The sequence below is a fragment of the Orbicella franksi genome, chromosome 1 (genome assembly GCF_964199315.1).
Source record: "Orbicella franksi chromosome 1, jaOrbFran1.1, whole genome shotgun sequence".
NCBI lineage: Eukaryota > Metazoa > Cnidaria > Anthozoa > Scleractinia > Merulinidae > Orbicella > Orbicella franksi.
The window spans coordinates 44,192,375-44,210,882 of NC_138145.1; the positions used below are offsets into that span (position 1 = coordinate 44,192,375).

Sequence of the window (18,508 nt, forward strand, 5' to 3'; positions counted from 1 at the left end):
ACCTTTAGATGCGATCGTGTCCATGCTTGATATAAACTGGCCCTTCATGTAACACGTTAGAATTCCAATTTAGCGACGCGTAAACAGCGCTCTGGAGCTTCTACCAAGGACGTCCTGCTGTGTTCACTAACTGAGGAAGAAAGAAGGAATAGATATCAATTAATTTCAAGAAACCAAATAAAGCAAAAGGTCCAGTCGAGCGAACAGCCCTGACCTGGGCCGGCTTGAAAATATCGAACACACTGCTTTCCTATTTTACTATCTTAATCGAAAAACGACAGAAACTGAATTGTGTGCCGAGCAAACATAAAAGATTACTTTAAACTTGACTATTTTTAAAGTAGTTTCCTTTCAGTGTAGTATGGAGCGGTTTTTTTTTTTTCGCACAGTGCATAAATAACTGGAAACACAATATGGAAAAATTGCCACTGTACTAAAGATCTCACCAACCTGCCAAAGCGACTTAAGTGAAACGGCTGTATTAGTTTGTTGTTGGAAAGGCGTAGAAAATTAAGGCCAGTGAGTCTCATTTCCCTGTTATACATTAGCAAGTTATTGTCATGAAACAATTTAATGTGGACGTCATAAATGTGATTTGAGTTTTTTTTCTTATTTTATCAATATCTGCCTTTAGGCACGCAGATGTCAGTATAGAAGACAAAAACATCTGTCAAACAGAAAGGATTTGTTTCGCTCACTCGGTAAGACGGCTAAAGATAACTATGGCTTTAAAACAGAAACGACTCTCCTCAAATATATCAGTTGGTAAAATGTAATATAAACAGTAAATAAGTGAGTTATTGCCAGACCGAGAAAGAGGGTCGTTTTCTCAGGACAAGACCCACCCAAGAATCTGCAGATATACAACTATCTTGATGAAAAGTTGAGTATTTTTAGCGGTGTTTTAAAAACGAGCTTTCACTTGAAAAAGAACGTTAAACACAATGCAATTGACTGACAGAGAAAATTAAATATCGCTTTGTTGTTTGACTCTAGAAACACTACAAAATAACAAATACAGCGAACAAAATGAACTAAATTACAAATTAACACAAGGGCGACAAATGGTAGCGAAATTAATGGTGGGAACGAGATTTGCTAAATCCCTGCAAGGAAAATTTTATTTATGAGGGACACCATCATTGGTTTGCACGAATCTCAAGTTGGGTAAAGAAAGATGCAATTTCATTATACTAAGTTGATAATGGGCACCTATATATTTTTGGATAATCTTCTCTCGCATTTGCTTAATAATAGCTTTTATCCTTTAATCTATTTGCATTTGACGAAGTCGCTTTTTCTGGTCGATATATTCACTTGCTTCGCAACGTGCGATTGGAGGACTTGAAAGGCAAAGACAAGTCTTAATGCTATGATCTATTCAATGGTCAAAATGGCTTGAGACTCACAAAAGTGCAAATTAATTTCCAATTTCAGCATTGAAGGGTTTCTTGTTTCTTTGTCGATGTTGCTCTGGGATCAATATCGCTCCCCTTGCAAGATTGTATTCACTTTTCAAAAGTGGTAGACTAACTGAGAGAACTGACTTGGTTAGACATCGCTCTAATATAAGACAAACACAAAACGACAAACTCGCTTTGATTATTAAAGGGATTAATTATCAGAAAAAACGAATAGAAAGATGTACATCTGATTTCTAAAGTTCTCTAACTTTCGTTAAACCAAGACGAAACAGACAGAACTTATGCTTTCAGCCGAGTGACACACAATGCAACTGAATACGTACGAATGGTAAACCTGGGAAACAAGCCAAAAATTATTTTAGAAGACATCTTTTCCTACAAGTCCAACCCTACTTACACGCTCTACACTTAATATTATTTTGTTTGTGTCATATTCAATTTATAAACACGACAGCCTTTCACCAAACACATGCAAATTAGCGGAAGGTGTTTTGACACAAAAGAAAGATGTCACACCGCTACAGCTGATAAACGCAATTCGCAGTTTACCCGTGAAGGTAAACACATACAAGAGAAGGTCCCTTTACGGCTTCAACGCTCGAGTATACTTACTGTTTGGTTACATTTTCGATGGCCCGCTGAAGATATTTCCAGTAGAATTCTTTCCGAGAACACTGTCAGTTACGGGTAAGAAGCGACGAAACGAAGTCGTGTTCGCTCAGCTGTCAACTGCCTTACGCGAAAATCAGAAATTAACTTTGCGAACCTGTATAATTTTGTGAAAGTCCGAGAGAATACTGTTCGTTGAAAAATCTTCACGCCTGGAGTGTAAGGTGATCAAAGCGTCATCTCAGAGATATTCATTTCAATATCGCTGTGAGTTAGAGATAAGTGGTTTTGTCTTTAGAAGTTTCTTGAAAAGAATAAAATTATATTCTCGTTTGAGATCGGGTTCATTTCGCCACCAGTTTTTCGCTCCGCCTATAAGGTGTGATTCTCCGTTTAAATATATGTAAGAGGAAAACGAGTGAAACGGTCAGGCTACGTCGCTTAAAAACCACCTGTTAATTGGAAAGGAAAAGAGAGGCCAAATTTCAACTATGAAACTTAATGCGCGTGAATACACCAAACAAACCAAATCGCTTAGTAAACTGTTTGATATTCTGTCACCTAGTGGTGTTCATGTGAGAAATCCTGTGAAATCCGATTGTGTTAAAGAACATCAAAATTGTGACCAGCCCCTGAGGGCAACCTTAAATCTTTTGGGACTGCTATTGTACAACGTAGAACTGACAAGCAACGGGTTTTGCATGTGATGAAAATATTGTGTTACGGGCACAATAAGTTTTACACGTTGTTCAATGGCGCTTCGCTTGGAAAAACGCCAATCTTGCCACAAGTTCACACTGTTTTTGACGCGAAAATATGTTGTGAATAGAGCTCCAGACACTGGCGATGGTTAAAGACTGATGTTTAGCTCAGAATTTAATAAATAAACACCGCATGTGGTACAAGGCTTTAAATGTGCAAGGGATTAGATGGAATGTTTAACCAAAAGGGAACCTATGGGTTGAAAACGCTTTTACTATATCGTGGCAAAAGCGAAATTGAATTCCACGGAAAAAATTTATGCCCGAAGATTGAAAGGAAAATTTCGCTTCAAGGAACAGGTAGCATTCAAAAGAAGCTCTGTTCTTCAATAGAATTAATAAAAATTAGGAATAAAAGTCGTCTTGTATCAACAAAAAGAGTAAGTTCCCTTAAACGAAAATGTGACTCGTTGAAATGCATCCATGTCGTGAACTTGACAAATATTTTAATATTTGCGGCGCACTTAGTGGCTCAATAACCTTGAAATGTAATTTTTCACCTTAAAGGACTGGCCGACCTAAATTGGATGAATTATTCATGTCGTCTGAAAGCAAACGGGAAAAACGCTTTCCCTTTATCTTTTACATGACGGAAAGGTTGCTTTGTTCTACACGAAAGCTGGTGTATATCTTGGGTAGATATGAAATGGTATTACTGCTTGATGGTAGTAAACGGAGAAAAAGTTTGCTACCAAAACCCGCAATTCCTCAGTGTTCACTTGTTTAAAATATTTCGAGATTATAGAGAACATCTGTCTAGGAGAGACAGTGTTGCTTCAAGTGCTAAAAGCAACCACGCATTAAAGTGTAATTCGAGGCTGGTCTCCTTGTATTTCTGGCCGGGTATCTTTACAAATGTAGTTCCCTCGTTTGTAGTGCTATAGGGCCCTTCAGGAGAAACAAGACCTCACTACTCAGCGAGACAACTGAACAGTAAGCTAAAGGTACGTGTTTGTGATGTATAAGCAAAATTGAAAAGAGGGGTAAAGATCAATGTGTTCAGTGGTAAAAAGAGATGGCTGGATTGAACCGCTTGAGCTTGCCGCGGCTAAAAGTTTGAAGCACGCCAAAGAAAACTTGGCGACGGAATCGATTCGTAGCTTTCTTGAAGGCGATTTGTGTTCAAATTTGTCATCCTGTCAGATAATTGACGATAAAAGCTATCAAGTTTTATATCACAGAGTTGAATTTTCCAGTCTAACATAGCAACCGGTGTAGCACCAAGTAAAAACAGGCGAGCAGGGGAGGGAGTGACAGGATTGTAACTCGTGAATTCACAAATAACCCCTATCGTTCACATTGAGTAATTTGTGACGCTGCTAAATGTTCACATACAACGAGATTTTAACAACTTTTTTTTTTTTTTTTTCAATTTTGGATTGTTTTATAATAGAGAAATATTCTATTTCATTGCTTCAACTTGATTTGAATAAGGGTGAAAGGTATATTGTAAACGCAAACCAAACAACACGACGAATTTGAAATACCTCTTGCAATTATGAAGACATTGTTAAATATAAGGCTGTCATGAAGAATAAAGAGCAATTTCTATGCTTTTCAATTCCTAAGTTTGCTTCACTCACCAAAATCTATTTATACAAGTAAACGACACAAGCAAACAAATTCCGCCTCCTATAATGGAAGCGCTGAATATGTCTGAATTTTTAATTGAAGAGCTGTTCCAATTTAAAACGTAGTAACGACATATTGAAAATAAAGTTCAATTCTGCGACAAACTGATCCCAGAGCGCCTGTTAACATGCACGCACAATCTACCGTAACTGAATTTTTTTATACATGTATGTGTTAAGACATAATGAGATACGAACTCGACATATGTAGGGACAAAGCGTTTATTATTGGTAAATCAGTTTCACACGTGAGACAATTGAGGAATTTCCTGATAATTTCGAACTCTTTTTTGCTTCTATTTGCATCAAAGCAAAGAGAATATAATGAATTCATTAACTGAATTTTATCTTAGCAGCTGAGTCAATGGAATCGGCAATCAGTCAGTCAGTTAGTCGACACAAACATTGGGAAAACAAGGTGGCCACCCGAAAAATCTATTTTAGATGATCATAGCCACCTGAAATGTCGGGGCTGAATCTTCAAAATGAAGTAAAAAAGTATGATTTTAAGAGTTATCCAGTTTAGAGTTGAGAACTAAACACAGAGAATTATGGCTAAGTTAGTTCAGTTTTTCCACTGCACGTATAAATATGAAATATAAAAACATGTCCCATTTGATTGTTAAATTGTCGGACGATGAAACATCCAGAGTTCTAATGAAGACATATACCTAGGTCAAGTTTGAAAACATCATAAATCTTTTTGACAGTGCTTTTTATGTCAGTTCAGAAACATAACTGAGAATCATGTAAACGTTAAAAGCGTTAAGCATATTGAAGATATATTTACCCGAACAAGACTTATCATGGCTTTTAGTTATAAACAACATTTACTTTGCTGTCTTACACAGCTACTTTCATACGAAATATTCAGCTAGATCAGAACGGCGTAAGAAAAAATTAACAGCGGGATTTAACTCAAAATTCCGACAAACCTGAAGTCGGTAACAAGTATGTTTTCGAATATCAGACTGCATACGGGATACAAGGGATTTTACAAACACCTCGCTTGTAGTCAAACTAATCTATTTTTTTCACGGTCAGTCCAGCTCTGTTTGTGGGCACCCTGATCTACTGAAACTCGGGCAAATATTTTGCAGGGATCATTGCTTTAGCAATTAAACTCAACGCGATTGTAAATGTCAATCTGTCCTCGTGGATGGAATAAAATACTCTCATGAACAATACAGAGCTGAAATGCATACCCGGCTTCAGTGAAGTTTGTGTAGCTACTATGCTTCAAAATGATGCACAGTCGGCAAATTTAGTCTACGAAGGACAATAATTACAAGGAAAAGTTCAATCGAAGATATGAAATTTATCAGCGGTTATAAGCAAGATGTAAACGCGATTTTGTTTGCGCCCTATATTTGCATATCATCTAAAGCGGATGATCTAGACCACTCTCTCTTGATATCATGCAGTCGCTGTTCTGTCTTTATACACAACTTATCTGAACTGACAAAGTGCTGATGATTTTAGGTAGCGACCAAACGAATAAAAATTTCTTTTGTTTACAAGATGAGTTAAGAATTTATTAGGGACAGCAATACAATAGTCACTTACCACAGTGTTATGTGTGAGCACCAAAGCATGTACATAACACCAGACTGAAAGTATACGAATTGCAAGCTGAAAATTTACGACATGAAATACAACCATTTCAACTATGGTTTGAATTAAAAGTTCTACTATAGAGTCACCAAAAAATAACAAGCCAAACAAACAAACAAACAGACAAATCGAGGCTATAAGCTATATGAAAGCCTCTATCCCTGGAAATCCTAAAGCTCAACAGAGTCGAAGAGCAACCTTTCAAGTAATGATAACTCAGCATGCTAAAACAAACACCACATTACAGAATTCCTACCGCCAAACCCCCAAACGTTAATAATATATTGTTCCAGAGCGAAGTTAAAGTGCATTTTAGAGTATTAAAGTACATCAAATAGAACTTTCCTCTGGCATTAAGAGGGTCAATGTCTTTTCCAAACTGAAAATATGTTGGTGAGCTGTAGAATAACTGCTGCCGTGTAGACGGGGAAAAGAAAAGAAGTTAGGTTTTCCAATAAAAACTCAAATATACATAGTGGCTTAGGGATTAAGACAAATGTCAATTCACAATGAAGGAAGCTGAACGGTAAATCTAGGTGGAGAAATCGAGACACAGAAAATATCCTTTACATTTATCAACACAACCTTTACAGATGAGTGAAAATACGAAAACTGCGCGCTAAAGTAAACTATAAATTAAACTAAATTAAGACCTGCAGGCGAAAATTAAAACTCATTTCTTTTTTAAAAGTGCATTCTGGTCGATTTGAAAAGTTGTTATAGGACACTAGATAAACAGAAAACCTTCAGGACTAAGACACTGTCGTCAAAGGTTCGAGAAGTGTTTTTTCCTTGTTTAGCTTTCTGGTTAGGCAAGAACCATGGCAAAACCTTATGGAAAAAGTTTGGTGTTGGTTTACAGTACTTTTAGAATGTAAGAGAAATTAAGTGTCAGCCAAGTCAAAGGACGCCCTGTGCTTGCCCAGAATTTGAATAGAGCAGTTGTTAACAGCGATCGGTGTGAAGCGGGAGTATGCATACCGCGAGGAATAATTGCATCGCAAATAGAACTTCGTAGCAAAATCAGTTTTTCCTATAGAAACAAACAAAATGTCTCACCTTTAAGGGCAGACTTCAAAAACAAAATTAGCCGGTGTAAGTTTTTGTAGGCGTCGATCTTTCTCACTTACAACAGGTGCTGCATAGACATGGACGTCATATTTGTCCGTCCTGCTAAAGCGAGCCAGTTGAGCTGCCCACGCGAAGGGAACACGTGGTTTTCCTAATAAGGCAAGCGTGCGACTATGCGGGGAGTTCCAATTTTGTATTGCCTTCTGAGTCACTCGACTCCAGTATGGGTTTTGATAAGGGGTGAAGATGAAAGAAAAGAATTAAATGGCTTTGTTTACTCATAAAAAGAAAACACAGCCTTTCTTTTCCAAACATATAGTCTTCTCTTCGATGACTTATAAAGTCACTTCGATGGAATCTCATTACCTGTATTTTTACATTGCAGCCCTTCATTGTTAAGTGGGCCGGCCCACAGCCACCGTAGTCTGAACTTCAACTCATTTCCCTTGGATACGATTGGATTCAAATCTCAAATCCTCTTTTGTTTTTCTTTTTTTGCCAAATACTTTGCAGACGATTCTTCCACTTTCATACAATGCAATTGCATGAAGACATTATTTCTCAGAAAAAATCAATTTGTGAGAATAACTGCTAAGAGTGTTCCTTTATGATTTTCATTGTTGTCAGTAGAGCCACATTTACATGAGTTGTATCCCTGGTTCATTTCACGCATTTTTTTTTCGTTGCAACCCAACGGAAATAGCTGCTGACGACGATTTGTTTTGGTATCGGTTCCATGCTGAGATTCATAAAATCGAATCAAAGGAAACTCGCCAAATTTTTGTTTACAAGCCTGAGCACTGTATGAATTAATTAATTTAATTGGCTGTGGCACCTCCGCCTCATAGAAATAGGATTATGCCTTTCGGAACTAGTTCAATCTAAAATCATTTGAAGGTTTCCTTCGGTATTGCGTGTCATCATTTTGCCGTTTAACTGTTTATTTCCAGAAGGTGATACCTGTCTGTGTCCTCATTTTCATCTCAGTGTATTATCGTACAGAAAAGTGACGAAAATTAAGAAACCCATTCACTAGAAAATATGGTCTTGGTGCAATAACATAACTATTGGGTACTCATAGGAGGAACTAATATAATTTTGCTGCGCTAACTTGTGAGAGCAGACGGGTTCGGCATGTTTTTTCACACCACTGTCACTAGCGACAGAATGATAATACTACTAATAAAAGGTGAAGTGGACACAAGTCTTCGAAACATTGCAGCTGAACAATTTGGGAACGCTGATATGCTCCCAAGACCTCACTAAATGTTCCTAGTATTTTCATGTAAAAAATATTCTTAGTAAAACCTGCTCGCCAAGCACAAGTGGCAAGACAGTCATTGTGATTCATTTTAGTACTGGACATTGCTAATTTGACAAGGTCAAAAGCTCGCACCAAATTGCATAGGCTAACCTATAGGCGTAGCACCCAAAATGTAAGGATGGTAAAGGCAGAAATCACGACCGAGATTCCTTCTGTCCTCAAGAGGAGAGGAAAGGAAAGCTTTTGACCCGAGTGTGCAACTGAGCAAAGCGTATCACATCATGATATTAAAAACTCAGTGAAGAACTGTCAATGATGAACCAACCAGAGTTCTGCCTTTAATGAACTCGTGACAAACAGTTGTGCAGAGAATTTTACTTTGACACTCATAAATATTCTTATCTTCTTATCAAAACAGACTCCTCTTATCTACCACGAGCGATTTTTATTGGGATTTTTGGGTCAAATAATAAGCAGTCACATTATAAGTGCTGTCGTTAATTTTCCTCCTTCGCTACAGGTCTTGCAGCATTGCGATTTTTGAAATATTTCAAAATCGAGCTTGGGACAGAGGACAGAAATGAATGCAACATTCTTAGAGGAAAAAAAAACTCCTAATGAAAATTGTACAACATTGGAATGGATCACCCCTCATAACTGTATTCAAGCCGGTTTGCTTTGGAAATCTTTCTATTGTTCTCGTCGCATTATTCCTAACAATCGCAGCAAAACAGTCTTTTGGGAGACATCGCATTGGGCCGGTTTTTTGTATATTCCACTGAGTGTTTTTCCCTTTTGAGTTTATAATCTTGATTGCCATTCTGGAAAACATTACGAAATGAGCTGGAAGCTTAGTAAGTCGATGCACCAACTTCCATGATTCAAACTGGCTGAAATTCATCAAGACAGTTATGAGTTTAAACTATAAAAATTCCCTTCTTTAACCGAAGATATTCCATCACGCAGCTTTGGTATAAAGTGTACATTAAAATTTCGTTTGTAAAGTACCACTTGTAACTAAAGCTAACTAAGTTGTATTACTTACTTTACGCCTAATGTTCTTTCAGCTTATCGGCGGAGACGTCGCTTTGCAGCAGAAGTTCCAGTAACAGACCTTGATGACTGGGAGGGTGAGATAAATGGCTTATTGACTGCAGTTAATCGGACGAGTGTAAGAAAAATGCCTAAGTGACTGTTCAGATAGCAAAAGAGCCGTTAAATGGGCAGGTACACAACAAAGGACATCCGTTAAGGAAGTGGTTTGAGTGGCCACCAGCTACTCAACTTGGGGACTTTAAATGGGTTCGGAAGCCCACTGAAGGCGGAATGTCAAAGCTTAACGCGCATTGGTCAAACACGCGCTCATGACGTGCCAAAAAGCGGGACGTGAACTCAACAGTCAATAAGCAGGCAGGTTGAACGCCATTCCCAATTAAAACCACAGGAAGGGAAGTCACGAATTTTCAATACACTGGGCACAGCGTAAAACAGTTACTCCAGGAAAAGAAAAATGTCGTGTTTATTTTGAAATAAAATTGTTTGACTACCGAGGACAAACACACGCCAGGCAATAGCACAGTTGTGTTCCGCAGATGCGGAGATTCAAACGCGCCGACTTTTAATGCTTTTTAGTGGGTAAATAACTTCAAAAAGCCGTGTAATAAGTGACAGCCACTTCTGGTTGGCGGGCCGTTAAATACCCTTTTAGAGGGAAATACCTTCTGTCGTATCTTAAGATACAGGACACAGCATGTACACAAGTGGACAATTTCTTACCTATTTAATGTTCTTTTTCCCGATAAGAAACACACCTTAAACTATAGTGCGATAAAGAACGAAAAACAAGACTTGTATTGTTTTTAATGAAGCGCAGAGAGAGAAAGCAGAAAGATAATTTAAATGAAATGATATTTAAAATGAAAATATTTTGGGTAGTGCGCGAAATGAGATAAACTCGAAGAGGAAAATTCAAGAATAGACCGAAAGTGAAGATAACTGTGTTGCTGCTGATTCGAAAGGAAAAGAGCAGAGAACATTATGCGGAGCTATTCCCTTTGTATGCGTAAACATAGTAACCTTTATCTCCAAAAACTAGAAACAAAAACGAATTCTTCAGGTTTTGAACAACTCATTCGCATTGCCACTCGCTAGGAGTACGAACGGGATATTAAATTTCTTTTAAGCTCGGCGCAGGTGCGTGCCAATCTCTTAGGGGTGCGCATTCCAGAAAAACGCAATCAGCCTTAACTATAGCGCAGCAAGAGATTTCTAAACTGTCGGTTTTTCGGCATGACCGCTTCAGCAACACAGCGGGGTAAAATTATTACCTGTAGCGAGCGCAAAGAAAGTTCTGAAGGAGTTTGATTTTATGCTTACAATAAAAGTTCATTACGTTCAAGTCACATTAAGAACGATAAAACAGTCGATGCCAAAGAGCACTTTTATGTCTCCAGATGTTTACTTTTAGCGACGAAGATTCATAATAAAAAGAGCAGGTACTTTAGCTCTTCAGACAGGTCTTTACAAAATACAGAGAACAGGAACTAAAAGTAGTGTCAGCTCATTCTCTCAAAGAGGTTTTCTTTTTTTTTTTCTTTTCTCGTCCTTTCGCCGTGTGCCTTCTGAGAGTTTGTTTCTTCACATAGCGAAAACTTGGTAAAAGATTTGAAAACTCGAAAGATTTGCGACAACAGCGCGGCTATTGACACGCAGTTTATTATGCTCAGTGTACATGCTGAGAGTTCATGCATGAAAAACACTACAATTATTTTTTACAAACTTGGTGCTGAATAAAATGTCAGCATGTAGAGCTATATACGTAAGACAAGGCATTGTAAGGAGCTACCACAGAAAACATGATATTCGGCAAAATGTTCAACGCGCTTTGAAAACATTAAATTCAGCTATGCCGTGGATTAAACTGTTAGTTACTATACAACAGCAACTGTTACATATAGAAACATGCGTAAAAATCTTAAAAAGACAATATATAAAATGTTCAACATGCGCTTCTCAGTAATTAACTGGGCAAGTTAAGTCGACGGACTGGAGCAGTGAAGTAAACTGAAGAAACTATATTTGGTGTTTTTTCCTCTTATCTTATTGTTCGTGTAAGAACAATTCTAAATTCTACAAGTTGAGAGAAGACTTTGGAAAATCTAAATTCATTTGATATATTAATACATGCAAACAAAGAAAGTACAAGGTCTCGATTTGTAAGTGAGATTTTTTAGTCATCAAGGCATAAACTGAATTTCACTAGTGTAGCGAAGATATCGTGTTAAAGACAAGCCTGTCAAAAGAGTTTTACTTACTCTGAACGCTGTTGAAGATCAAAGTGTGAATTTTGTAGTAAACGAGAAAGAACTAGCGACAAATAGCGAATCTTGTGTTTACATAAAGTACGGGTGACATTCATTGTGTACAAAATTTTGCTAACTTTGGAAATTTCCGTGAGTTTTTTGTCGATTTGTGTTTAACAATGCTCATGTGGATACGATACACACTATAAAATAAAAGAAAAAAATAGCAAAAACAAAGAAAACGGAAATCTTGAAAAAAAACGACTTGCATTGCGGCGACTCATTCCTCGCGAAACAGGCGGAGATGGTAAACACCACGTGCGTTTAGAAGTCTTGTGAATGAAATTTCATGTTCATCTACTGAAAATGAAACAAATGAAATCACAAATGAATCTTTAGCTTGCAGCTTTCCGCGCGCATGCAGACAAACGGACCCCGCTCCGCGCTCCACTGCTGTGAATTCACCTTTAGTTAATGTGTTGTGCTATTAGGGCCATTTCCTAACTTTGTTGCAAAAGCTGTTAAGGCGGGACAAAGCAACAGATACACTTACCGCTGGGCTGATAAATATTTTAGCTTTCAAACGTGGTGTAGTTAAAAAAGGCAAAGCGACGAAGGTCATGACTTCACAATAGCGGCTTTCAGTTGACTCATATTTGCTTATTGAGCGGCGAAGTTACTTAACAGGAAGAAAGTCTCTGTAGTGTATGATATTCTTTAGGACACTCCTTGAAGAGAAAAACGCAAAATTCAGAAATAGAGCCTAAATGACAAGATGATGCATTTTTTTATGACAAACAGATCTTTTGTGTTAGCTTAGAAACTAGGCAAATGTAATGATGACTGATTTTGTTATGCTGCTGATACAGAAGTACTGTGACTCTATTTGGCCATGGAAAATGAAAATAATAACAGTTTCATTTAAAGGTCTGATATGTTAGATTTCCCCTTCAATAAGGCAATAATAAGATTTCTCATAAGAAGTTTTTTAAAAGATGTAGTTTGAGCTCAACACCAATCATATGAACTTTTATATTCACAAGGGAGATCTTGTGTTATTAAACATAGATGTGAATTATAGTCCCGAGATTTCGTGATTTAATATGTTTTTCATAGTATTGAATGGACTTAAAAACTTAAAAACCAATCAATAAAACAGTTAAAAGCAAACGAAGCATTGGCAACTGAAGCCTTAATCTAACCTTTATTTTTATCTGAGGGGAAACGGCAAATATGCTAAAATGAGGAAGTTAAAAATTGAATTTCCATCTGCAAAGCAAACAAATGTACCAAAAATCTTTATTGCACATCTACCATGTACATGGTATTTCTTTTACTAGAAAATTATCCGTTCAAAGGTTTGGAAGTTGTTCACAGAAATTCTGTACCTTCCCTGGATTTATTCTGTCTTGTAATAATGAAGCCACAACGGAAAACGGTGGTCTTAGAAATACAGTTTACTATTTCGGATTTAGGGCTTGCGGGTTAGGATGGCCATGTACCGAATGCTAAGCTTTTAGGTAACGTAGTTCACTTGCAGCAAAATGAGGCTACGACTCCCAACAGGACTGCTTAATTATGAAGTGAAAAAAAAAAATTGCTTCATTTTTGATAATTCCATCGGGATAAAACCGAAAAGAGAAACAAAGCAATCAACATGACAATTTTCTTAGACTGAAACATGACGGCCGAGAACTTGATTGCAAGAAATGAAAATGTCGTTGGCCACGAATACTCTTCATAAAGACCTCATTCCGCGCGGCCTAAAAATAGCTATCTTCGAATAAAATGAAAATAACGAGCATTTAAAGCAAAAAGGACAACAAAGGTAGACAACACAATACCAGTATTAAAGAGAGAGAGTTTTGATTACACTGTTTTAGTCCGTAAAGCCCTAGGCAATACGCTCTAAAACATCAGAATAGCTCTTACAATAAGCAAGGTAATGGGGAAATAACGAAGATCGAAGTTTATAACGAAGAAAAGTTGGGAGAAAATGGTCATGACGAGTTTCTATTTCGTTAGGAAAACATTAGGAGTTTGGTACTTACCTGTGAAAAAAAAATCGCTCTTTGGATGGTGGAGGAATTCTGTATTTCAATATAAATGCCTCGGTTTTGGGAGGTTTGCGTGATCTTTGTCGCAGCTTCAAATTTGAAAACCGTCTGTAGAAAACCACTGCTTGATTGGCTGGCAACTTCGGAAAATTAGGGCGTTTTAGGAAAAATACTCGCCTTTTTTAGCTGAAATGGTTGGAAGTTTGCTGGACTCCTCTGCTTGCTCCCTGCCTCGCAGTGTTCAGCTATTGAAGTTGTTCAACAAAGAGTATAATATATTCCTGTCTAAAAATTGCCTATTTGTCTCTGTGCTAGAGAAGGGAGTAGGCACAATTCTTACGCGAGAGGCAGGTATCGCGGCGGTGGCACCAGTCAAACACAAAGGGAATTCAACCATTGAAACAACTGGCATTGAAAAGAAATAATTTTCCACGTAAACATTGACTTAGGTGCAGTGAAAAAGCCTTTTGAAAGAGGAAAATCTGTAAACGACTGTGTTTAACCATATGCCATCTACAGAAGAGTCACTGAACAGAAGCCATTCGAAAGCTCATCAAAAGAACGCGTTCATGAAAGAATTTAGATGAAACGCAACATTCATCCAGCCACTGAACGTATCCCCTGAAAAAACCCTAGATTAAACGCTTGAAAGTATGAAACTAACGAAGGATTGTCGCCTGTTAAAGCTGCTAAGGACTGCGTAACACTTCTTGGCACAATCAGAGAACTGAAACAAAATCACTCCAGGACACAAAAGAAGTCTTGGATTTTCACAACTGAATAAATCTATCTAAAGATTCGAGGTATTTGAAAGACAGTGTTACGAGATAATTTCGCTTCAATGTCACTTAAGTACTGTTCTTTAGTGCTTAACTTTATTTCACATTGACGCGTAAATTGAGAGTGAGCGAATTAGAAAAGAGCAGAAGTTATTGATACGAGCGCGAGGCAAAGCAAATAAGGTGGCTTATTTACAGGTAATGCACTCTTTATATTGAAATAATTTCGCAGGGAAAATTCTCAGATGGTGTTTTCCTTTAGAATTGAATTGCGGGTCAAAACAAACTAAAGGCTGAAAGTGGAAGTGTAGTTTAAAATTGAGTTTTGTATGTACAAGTTACGAAAGAGTAATTATATACCTGTAAAGGAAAGAAAACACAAGGACGTTTTACCTGTATTGTTGCCTTAGGGAAGCATCAAAAGATATAAACAACAGTGAAGCTAATAATCTCACGTACTGATGTAAAGAATTATCTGTCGCCTTCAGATAAAGCATTTGCTAGGTCTCTCAAGAAAACATCGTGTTGGAAACTGAAAGGGAAATGTTAAAGATCAACATTTGCTTTAAATATGTATGGGTCATTACGTCGTTTGCCTTGAATGAGAGCGCAAAACACTTGTGTAGTATGAAAAAGAGAGACAATTTCTCACCTGAAAGGAGCGAAATGAATAACGTGTAAAACTGAATAATGGCTCTGTTTTACTTTCCTTGTCACCAAGGACGGTATGTGCAGGACTTCTTTCGACACATTCGTAAAGAGGCAAGAAACATTCCTCTTTGCTAAATGTTGGATTTGTGAACCTCTATTTGATTCAAGTAATTTTAGCTCTGAAAATTCAGCAGTAAGAAAAGATATCACAAGCAGTACAACGAATAAAGAATTCAATGTTTTAACAACCAGTTTTTGAATGAGAATAGCCTTGCGAAAATGACTTTGAAAGGCACAATAGTTCATTTAATGAAATATATAATGTAAGGAAAGTTAAGTTACACAACTTTTCCGGTGTAGAATTAGGTAAAGAATCGTACGAGGAAACTTAAAGTACTTTTGCTCTGAATTCCGTCTATCTGTATTCAAACTTTTTGCAAGTAATACAAATGAAAATCTCGGTTTAGTATGGCTAAAATGAAACCACTCAAGATGGCGTCCTGGACTACATTACACTGTTGAAAATAAGAACTTAAAATCTTTACTGACATCGAAAAGTATAAAATATGTTCTGCATAGATTTGTCTTCTGGTGCATTCTCTCTGGGAATCTTAAGTCCACCTGAATACAGGAGAGCGCGAGAGAAACAAGTTCTGTTAAGACTCAATCAAGATTCTAACAATTATCTTCGTTACTCATTGTTCTTTGCAGTAAAAGGACTAAAGTACACAGTACTGACAAGAAATGTTAGTATTAAATCGTTATTTTAACGGTTCTCGCTTGGCTAGATCTTATTTCAGAACGCTGGCTTGCTTAGTTTTGAAATAAACTCGCAAAGACATAGACTGGAACAGCCCTGCATTGTTGGCGATATTCGCTTTTGTGAGGCGGCTGAGTGTATTGATTTAGGAGGAGCAACGTGAAACCCAACTGGCTCTCAAGTTATCGTCTTCTCCGGTTTTGACGAAAGTTTATGGAGCGCTAATATTTTGACTTGAACTTTTCCTTGCCAAATGATTCCCATTGTTGCGCAATGTTCATGGAAGTTTAATACGTGAGGGTTAGCTCTTAGATAAACCGGCAAATATGACAAGGTAGCAACGACTTCGTTTCAAGAATTATAACTGATCAAGAGAAAAAACGTACAGAATGAAGTTGACACGAAAAACTAAGGCCTCTAAAAGGTATTGACACTACCATAAAGAAAGTGGCTCTTTACTGCAATTCTCCTTTCTCCTTTTTGTTATTTGATGACCTTTCTCAATAAAAACAAGTCTACACTCAATTCCCATATCTCGAATAATTATTTTGTTATTTTGTCAAATTATAGCCATTTCCTAAAAATATAAATCTGCACGTAAGACAACTTATGAAAGAAAACGTAATTTGCGTTTCCGAAATCTACCTTGTAATTTTGATTTCCCTGTTTTGATTCACGCGAACTGATTGTCTTAAGTTATTGCAAATAAACGAGAACCTCTCTGTATTCAAGCAGCATTGACAAAGATGTGCCAAAGAAATTTTCAGCTCATAGACAATAAAAACAAGTATTGAATAACCAGACAATAACTGCAATGAAAAACAAAAAATAGAAGTCGCTGTTAATCTTTGGAAAGGGACACACACATTCCTCACTTTGATAAATGTAAAACTAATAATATGAGCAAGGTACTTTAGAGCGCAAGGTTGAAAGCTTTCGATGGTCATAGAAGTAAAATTTCTGTTCTGACCGGTACCAATGACAGGTAAAGTATAAAAGAAATTTAATTTACCAGTTGAATACAAGATTAACTAGAACTATACTGGACTGACGTGAGTCTGATCTATAGTGTTCTTGAAATGTACTTGTTGACAGCAAAAAGGCACTGAAATGGACCACCTGTTTGAGAAAGGGAAGCTGTCAAGTGAGACTAATTTTCTGACGTTCCTTGCTTTACAAGAAGTTATTTTTGTCGACGGCGTTGTGCCAGAGGAGTAGCGAACACAATGGTAAATTGTTGTGAAACACAAGGAGTTGAAAAGAAGCTTTGGCCAGCGCAGAATCGTTAGAAGAAAAAGCAGCTTGAGCAGTGTGCTGAAGTTGTTTGTAGAGTCGTTCTTTTTGTAAGATTTACTTGTTCTCTTCTCGTTGTGCGAGATTCACTGCTTGAATTGCTTTAACAATTAGACCTGAATTGAAAAATGACTTTAAATAAATACCCTTGCGACAATAGCTAGGAATATTGTTTGAAATATAAGCAATTGAAAAGTCTTTTCAACCCAATAGAAAAACACATTCGTTGTATACTGTGTAGAGTATAAAGGGAAAATGTGGAATAATCGCCGGCTGATGTTTACTCGTGCGAGAAATCACTTTATAGAAAGGCTATTAAATAGAGCAATTCATTCAATTCTATCTACCTCGTAGATCCTTTGGAGTAATGTCAACTAAAATACGTTGAAACTAGAATCTTGCTACTAACTAGAATACTGTTGCTAAATGTCAACCTGCTAAGGCTACCCTAAGGCTAACAACACTGAACGATGTCTTTCTAAATTGTACCTGTGGAAACTTAAATGGGCAGTGTTAAAGATTTGTGAGCACGTCAAAAAAAAAAAAAAAGACCTCCGGCTTCAATACACACAAAAGCTAACGCGAACAAGAAACCAAATCTCAAGCCGTTTCCCCATACGGTTTTAAAATACAGGACAATTGAAAAGCTCTGAATAATAGAATATCGTCTTGTGATCTTCTGATCGAAACACCGCATTTTGAAAATAATAATTTGCGACACGAAAACAGTTCAAGCCCAACGTAACGAAACTTATCTGTTTTAATATGCCTGCCTCTTTCACGGCCACCACGCGGCGCAAAACTAACATTTAACTGAAAATTAATGATAACCAGAACTGGAAATCCCTCTTCGGCATTTTACGACAGGAGCGAACTGAGACAGAATCTTCACAGAGTTTGAAACTGAAGCATTTGAATAACAAATGCGCGAAAGAAACTTCATCAAGTTGCCTTCGTCGATATCTTTACTTTCTTACTTTACAACAAACTTGCTAATGTAAGATATTTTCAATTTCTTTGTTCACAGGTTATTTTGAAGGAATGAATTACTATGAGGAGCTTTTGCACATGGTTAAGCCAGAGAGCGAGAAGGACCGTAATTGTTCAGGTAAGCCAGGAGACGTTAGATGGCGGGAATGACTGCTGATGTATTTTAATTAAAGGGGCGTTTTCGTCAGCAGGTCCCACTTACAATGTCATGGTTTAAATGAATTTTCTGAGCTCACCGAAGACAAGACTGAGCAGTTATTACGAAAGAGCGGAGCTACTCAGTTCTGAATAATGGCAACTTG

The 18,508-nt window shown here is 37.3% G+C and overlaps 2 protein-coding genes across 4 annotated transcripts in view; one reads left to right on the forward strand and one right to left on the reverse strand.

Moving 5' to 3' along the window:
* LOC145460533 (uncharacterized) overlaps positions 1–18,508 on the forward strand; it is a 63,118-nt gene that overhangs the window by 31,930 nt on the left and 12,680 nt on the right. The window contains exons 3-5 of the mRNA XM_081445410.1: positions 635–701; positions 9,442–9,504; positions 18,244–18,324. Of these exons, the coding sequence (XP_081301536.1) occupies positions 635–701; positions 9,442–9,504; positions 18,244–18,324 (211 nt within the window). The remainder of the gene's footprint in view (positions 1–634; positions 702–9,441; positions 9,505–18,243; positions 18,325–18,508) is intronic.
* The window catches only part of LOC145463436 (insulin gene enhancer protein ISL-1-like), a 54,101-nt gene that overhangs the window by 27,575 nt on the left and 8,018 nt on the right, over positions 1–18,508 (reverse strand). For 2 of the 3 annotated variants that reach the window (XM_081447200.1, XM_081447208.1), the window contains exon 2: positions 3–130. In XM_081447200.1, coding sequence (XP_081303326.1) covers positions 3–48 — 46 coding nt within the window. In that variant the 5' untranslated portion in view covers positions 49–130. Of the gene's footprint in view, positions 1–2; positions 131–9,419; positions 9,511–18,508 lie in introns of those variants that run through there. The other variant, XM_081447192.1, reaches the window with a different exon arrangement.